Source organism: Pristiophorus japonicus, chromosome 10 (assembly GCF_044704955.1).
Source record: "Pristiophorus japonicus isolate sPriJap1 chromosome 10, sPriJap1.hap1, whole genome shotgun sequence".
Lineage (NCBI taxonomy): Eukaryota > Metazoa > Chordata > Chondrichthyes > Pristiophoridae > Pristiophorus > Pristiophorus japonicus.
The window spans coordinates 135,865,533-135,872,552 of record NC_091986.1 but is presented as its reverse complement, the minus strand read 5'-3'; the positions used below and the strand labels follow the sequence as shown (position 1 = coordinate 135,872,552).

The following is a 7,020-nucleotide window of genomic DNA, read 5'->3' as shown; positions in this document are numbered from 1 at the left end:
CAAATGAAATACTTTTGAAGTGTAGTCACTGTTGTAAAGTAGGAACTGCCTTCACCGGTTCCTGCATGAATAAGGCCTTTGACTTACACAGAGCATTCCATTCCTGCCACCATTCGAAATGTTGGTTTTGAAATCATACCAGTGGAACAGTCCAAATAGTGCTTGTCTCAGCAAATACTTATCTGTGTCCTTTCTGAACGGACACGCAGCAGCCTCAGGAGAAGGTAAGATAAGAACTAAATGCAGGAGCAGACTGCATTTCGTTACTATGGCAGTGACATGAAGCCAAAATATGCCCGACCATTGGAGTCACCAAATTTAAAGGACATTTGATTCGGAACAAATACTTTAGCTGTTTTATTTTCGCACAGCATTTTGGATTTTAATTATAAAGTGGATGTGTTGTATAAAAAACCATGGTTTGCGTTTTCCCTTTGATTTTATTGGAAAGGAAAAGAAATTACAGAAGAAACTAAAAATGTTACATAAGTTACAAATCCCGGGGCTCACAAAATATTTTGATGACATTTACATGACTGCCACAAAACACTTTTTGCATTGTTATTGTTACCGAATATTATGGGCGGGTACTTTTTAATCAAACCTCCTGAGTAGTGAACATAAGATATACCAATCATAACCATAAATATTCGATCCATCGACCTTATCTGTCCACAGAAACCTGCGGTCCCCCATTACAGTATCAACTGCCTAGTGAATGATTGTAACATTTTTGAGTTCACAAGACATTCCAGAAGACCATTCCGTATATTAATAACTCTCTGCAAGTGATTATTTTGCAAATATTGCATTGCAGCTAATAAGGGCAAAAAGAAACACTGGAGGTTAATTTTGCATTTGGGTGATAGCGTCAAGGAGGCGCCCCATTACACATCTTTCTTCATTTTCATTTCCATTGACTTTAAATGAGAGAGATGTATAATGGGGTGGCTGAATCGATATTGCCCACTTTACACTATCACCCAAAGCCAAAATTACCCCCCATTCAGTTACAGTGAATTGAATGTATTGGATACATTTTGTCACTTTCTTTGCAAATCCGTTGAGCACATGAAATACAAATTTTTCTAGCTTCAGACTTCCTTATCTATCTCGCTAATATAGTTGGAACATAATCAGCTTGTTCTCAGAAACAAACAATAATAAATATGGAATCAATTTAGCAATATCACTGTGGAAGTATGTAAAATTACCACCTGCCAAAATTGCTCTGTGCTTTAGATATTTTTAATCTCTGTTCTGTTAGGTGCCTCTTGTGCAATGTTGAGAGACTGAAAAGACAGACCTCTGCCATTGCTGCAATGTAAACCAGTCAGTAGGAGGTGTATGAGACTGGTAGGGGGTGACTCTCCCTTGAATTTCCCCGGTCTTCCAATAAAGAATATCCCTCATGTCTGCTTGGAGCCATTCCTGATTGATTGACATGGATCAAAAGTTCACAGTGTGTGGAAATGCAGATATAAACTGTTGTTCTACCATCCTGTTGCATTACAGCTCTTTAGAGCTCCTTTTGATTGCACACTTTATAAATCTGAATTTTGATCTTTTGGTCATAATGCACTCATCCAGAGTAACAAAATAGAGAATTTAAGTAGACTTAAGAAAATGCATGATTGTATGACACACACTATGATATCTCCTTAAAACATTTCTTCATTTTTTTTTCATATTTAAAGTGTGCAATTGAAGAACATGGCTAACAAAACGCTTAAAGTGGATCAAATTATTGTGGCATGACACTATGAAGACTTCTACAGCGAAATGATTCATAAAACGAGCAGGGATTATTTTTAAGAAAAAAAATCATATAAATGTTTTGTTATGATAAATTAGAGGAAGTAACCAATATAAACTCCCAACTTTTGCGAAGTAATTTCAGTATTATTCTATAAATCAAGTCCAGAGTCTCCATATTATTAATAAGATGAGAGTTCCATTTTTCACCTGTAATATTAAATTATAGATTATTGTATTATGTAAAAATCTTGGTTTAACACTATCTGCATACTGAATCATAACCGAAGATGTCTTTATAAATGATCTATTTTCATATTTTAGGACTCAATTTACTTTAAGTCTTCTGTATTCACGATAGATGGCATCTGTCATAATGTGTATTTTTAAATACGATGAATTAAGGTGTGTGATAATAATGTCTAAAAAAGCAAGAATATAATTGTTTTGGCCTAAAAAGTAATGTTGCTTATTAATAACATTAAAAACATTCCATTCACAACCCACAAACTTTTAAAAAAGTGCATCTTTGTTTTCAGATCAGGTAGCTAAATGGCGCAATAAATAATTTTGAAAGCACGGGAAATCAGCCCCTTTGCAGGGAGGCTGATTCTCTGGGCCAAATGTGTGCTATTTCATTATTCCAGTCTGCTCATGTGGGCTCCACATCTGCCCAAGGAAGCTCCTGTATGCCTGTGTCTTGCAGACGTACTGTACATTCGGGCCACCAGAGATGGGACTAGTGAGAATTCTGGCAGATGGCACCATCCTGCTGGCCCCAACTCCTTTCCTTATGTTAGGCTGCAAGGGGCAGGTACAACTACTGACTGACCCCACACTACCCCACGCCCAGCTCTCAGCACCAGTTTCAATGTCACCCCATTTTCCTCCCCTGCCCACTCAAATTATGCTGTTAGTTCACTCCATTCCCTGAGGAAATTCAAGGCTCCAATCTGGTCAGCAGCAGCCCAAGCTCTTGGAAAGACCTTGAACTAAAGAGGGCCAAAGTTTATAAACTGAACAATTAATTTATTCAGTAGGCTTTAAACAGGTTGCTGTCCAATTACTATTTACAGGCAGGTACAGATTCTTCTCACGCAGTTCCTTTGAAAATATTTCTAGTTCTTGTGATAGCAAGGTAAATCTAGCTTTGTTGTTCAGGTTATAGTAAGATTAATTTAATTAATTTTAATCCATTTATTCTCCATTTATTAGAAGTCCATGCAGTTCAATTTGTTACAGACAATCTTTCAGTGAAGCTGAAGGCAGCATATTATTTTCTCCTATATATAGTGAGGTGAACATCCCTAGAAATGCAAGTTAAAAAAAATGACCTTGTGCAGAGGCTCAGTTAAGATAGTGCCTCCTATCTATGTGGTAGGTGGAGGAACGATCACTTTAACCAGGTGTAGTCAGCTAAGTAATTGTTCCTATTGACCCAAGCAAGACATATAGCACGCCTCATTCCACAAGGTTTTAATGGTACATTGTTATAAGAAACATCTGTTATTGAAAACAGAATATTTAACTTTGAAAATAAATTGGGCTATATATGCGTACAAGATGGAGAAGAACTGTGAGCTTAAATCAGTCCTTTCAATATTACTAGACTGGAGTGTTCCAATAAGGTTATGTTTTCAATTGAAAGCTTCGCTATGCAAATCACATTCTAATTTGAAAACACTTATGCAGGATGCACAGACGAGTACCATCTTGGACTCAAGCCTAGGATTTCCAGGGGCTCTCCAGTGGGAGATCGTCAAATCTTCGGAGAAATGGAATAAACTCAGTTTCTCAAGTGTGTTCTGCTGATGTCCTGCCGAAGTTACAGAAGGAGAGAAGGAGAATCCGACGAAAATTTAAGACTAATTTTTTACATAACTGATTTAGGTGTCTCTCCAGAGAGATTGGGTCATAGCTTAGATATTGTTATTAGTATCTGTTCTAAGGTCTTACCAAAATTGTTCACCTCCTTACCCTTTCCAGAAAGACAGCAATGAATATTGAACAAGAGAATCCAAGACTGAGTCTATTCTTCATTCAGAGGTATGGTTTGGACTGGGGATGATCAAGCTACCCCTGATATATATAGGATATTAAAGTTATGATTGACCTGTTTCCTAAAAATACTTTCAATTAATATGGTTTGTGAGTGGAATACTTTCATTACTATTGCATATTACCTTCTACAGAAGCTGTAGGATAGAAATTTGTCTTGACCGGAAGTGCAAAACAGGCATTATGGCATTGGCCCCCCCTGATACTCCCTTCCCAATATTCAGTTCCATTGACCTCAATCCAGCTGAATATCTAGTGGTGCGATACCGCCTGTTCAGCACGATCGCCCAAAACAGATATTTACCCCTTACATGTTAAGTGTGATTTTACTCATTTTTAGCGGAGCAACACCCCAGACAGAGTCACTTTTAAGTGCCATTTGGTGTCATTGAGAATGTTCTTGTCTTGATTTATTTTCTTACAGGTCTTTTCCGTATTTTCCATCATCGTTGCCTTTTTGGACATTATTTCCTACTGCTCGAGGAAGCTATAAATGAAGATGCTGGAGCCTCGCTCTACTCTTCAGCAGCCACAGCAGATAGCGCATTGTTTCTTCAATATTTAGCCTGAGCTTCATCAACATCCCCTGGCTGTGACAGGAAAGTGTCTTATTATTCAAGTGTAATAATCATATTTCAAATCCACTTCCTTTTCAAAGACTGTAGTTCAACAACATTTAAAAAAATCTGCTGCACAAACAAAAAGATTCATTTCTATCCAGTTAACTTTCATTACTAGTTGTCACATTAACTTGGATCAAATTTTACTGCATTATTTTGATAATGTTTACTTATGCTTTTTAATGTTGTATCTGTAGAATTGAAGCAATAGAAAATTATTGTGTGAAAAGCACACTGCATATTAAACAAACAGCTATTAGCAGAGGTGAAAAGAAAAGCTGAGTGCTGAAAATCTGAAATAAAATCAGGCTAATGTTGGAAATGTTCTGATTGAGGAACAGAAAGCTATGTTAACATTTGAGCAGGATCCTTTCTTAGAACCTGAACTCAGCCTGGATGGCAACAGAGCTGTTTAAATTGAAATAGATGCCTTAGACGAGGGAGGGGAAAAGTGGCCATAGTTCCTGACTGCTATCCAGTAACCCTGCTGAAAGTGAGCATAGGTGGGGATGTCTGGGGAGGACAGAGTTGGGTTTGTCTGTTGACTGTTCGCCAGCAGTCACTGTTAAGACTCACACATAAATAATGGGCACTTGGTGAGATACTGAAGAATCACCAGAGAGGAGTCAACACCTGTGGGAAAGGAGAAAATTGGCGCAAAAAACAAAACAAAATGTCACATACCACGCTAAAAGATTTTGTTGGAATAAATCAGCAGTGAATTGAAACACTGAAGATAAAGGCTTCACCTTTTGAGGGCAGTGGGATCTTTATTACAACAGCAATTTTAACCCAGGTTTTCTCATCCCTCATCCCCTCATTCCTTATTTCAGTCTTTATTTTTGTCTCATAAAGAGGTTCTTTCATTCATTTGCACCTACTGCCAAATTGCTCTTAACATTTATGTTTTTAGATAGAAATCTATCAACCAGTTTAAAATAAGCAATCAATTAAAATAAGTTATGAGAAGCAAAGTACCTCTGTGTTTGATGCCATGCATACTTATGAAAACCTTGCATCTCATCTCTTGAGCTAACTTAAACAGTGTATAATCTGTGTAATACCATGCAGATCACATTCCAGTAGAATGGGTGTAAGTATCTTAACTATCAAACCATGCAGCATATTACAATGATTCTACATTGTTTGCAATTGCCTTCTTAAGTGTATTTGAAGGATTAGATTTTTCATCACTCGTTTTTCTATAAAATCAGTGATGCAAATATGCAATCATATATAATTTCAGTCCAGATTAAGTAGAAGGAATATGGGAGGGGTGGTGGTGTGTGAGTGCACTGCAAATGCCAGAAAGACTATGATTTAGTGGGATAGGAGGAGGAAAGTGAGAGAAAGGATAGAAACTCACCTGCACATCTTTTTTATCAGCTAGCAATGATCCTGCATAATTTTTTTTTAATTTCTTCGGTAGAGAGTACCAGAACTTCAGCAGAACTTCTCCCAGTTTAGAGCTTCGAATGCTTGTATTATTTACATATGTAGATAACTGTAGGGAACAAAACAAACATGTCATGTGATTGAATAAATCCCTTCTTCTTTCAGTGCAGTGTTTAGCGAAAACAAGACCTAAACTGAATTATACACGTCAACATGTGCAGATCGCAAGTTTTTTTTATTAGTATCTACTTAAGACACTTGTACCATTTTTAAAATTGAGAAGTCTAAGTGAAGGACCAAAGCTCACAAGGCCCACAGTGCAGGACACTACCAAGGTTGAAAAGAGTAGGAAAACAGATGAGATAAATCAAGAAGTCCTGGTTGAATAAGACCACACATGGGGTTTAAAAGCCTGTAGATTGTATCAGGTCCTTCATTGAAAAACCTGTGAACTCATATCCCTTTTTGGTGTGGAAGCAAGTCATCCTCGATACGAGGGAACTGCTAAGAAGAAGAAGAGATTGTAGGAGGAACAGAAAGCTGAGGAGGGCAAAGAAATTCATTGAAGTGAATGGAAAAGTAAATTGGCCAATCTACTACTGGCAATTTTCCGTCTGGTGGTAAAACTTAAAATCTACCTATAAGAGTTTGTCAACAACTGACATTAGACTAACTGGTCTATAGTTACTCAGTTTATCCATCTCACCATTCTTTGAACAATGGTTACCCTCCAGTACCAAGGCACAATGTGTATATTTAAGGAGGATTGAAAAATTGTGGCCTGAGCCTCTGCTATCTTCTCTCTGAAAGCTTTCAACAGTCTGGGGTGCAGGCCACCAGAGCATGGGCACTTATCTACCTTTAGTTCTGTTAATTTTTTTTAGAACCAATTCCTTTTCTAACATTATTCCAAATAATTGTGCCATATCCTCCTCAAAGATATTTGGGAAAAAAATGCAAATGATTTATTTAATATCCTGGTCATACCTTTATCCTTCACAATTGGGCTCGCTTGTTCATCCCTGAGTGATCTTAGCCTCTCTTTAACTATTATTTTACTTGTTAGAGGCTTATTAATGCCCATACTATTTAATTTTATTATATGCCAGTCAACATCATATCCACCTTAAGCCCATATAATTATAGAGTCATACAGCACAGAAGGAGCTGATTCAATTCATCATGCTTGTGA

At 37.3% G+C, this 7,020-nt stretch overlaps 1 protein-coding gene across 1 annotated transcript in view; it reads right to left on the bottom strand.

The window, feature by feature from the left end:
* Positions 1-4,225: 4,225 nt before the first annotated feature.
* LOC139274800 (PC3-like endoprotease variant B) overlaps positions 4,226-7,020 on the bottom strand; it is a 994,028-nt gene continuing 991,233 nt past the window's right edge. Inside the window, exons 18-19 of the mRNA XM_070891493.1 lie at positions 5,796-5,937; positions 4,226-4,399 (exon numbers count right to left, since the gene is read on the bottom strand). Of these exons, the coding sequence (XP_070747594.1) occupies positions 4,368-4,399; positions 5,796-5,937 (174 nt within the window). The 3' untranslated portion in view covers positions 4,226-4,367. The remainder of the gene's footprint in view (positions 4,400-5,795; positions 5,938-7,020) is intronic.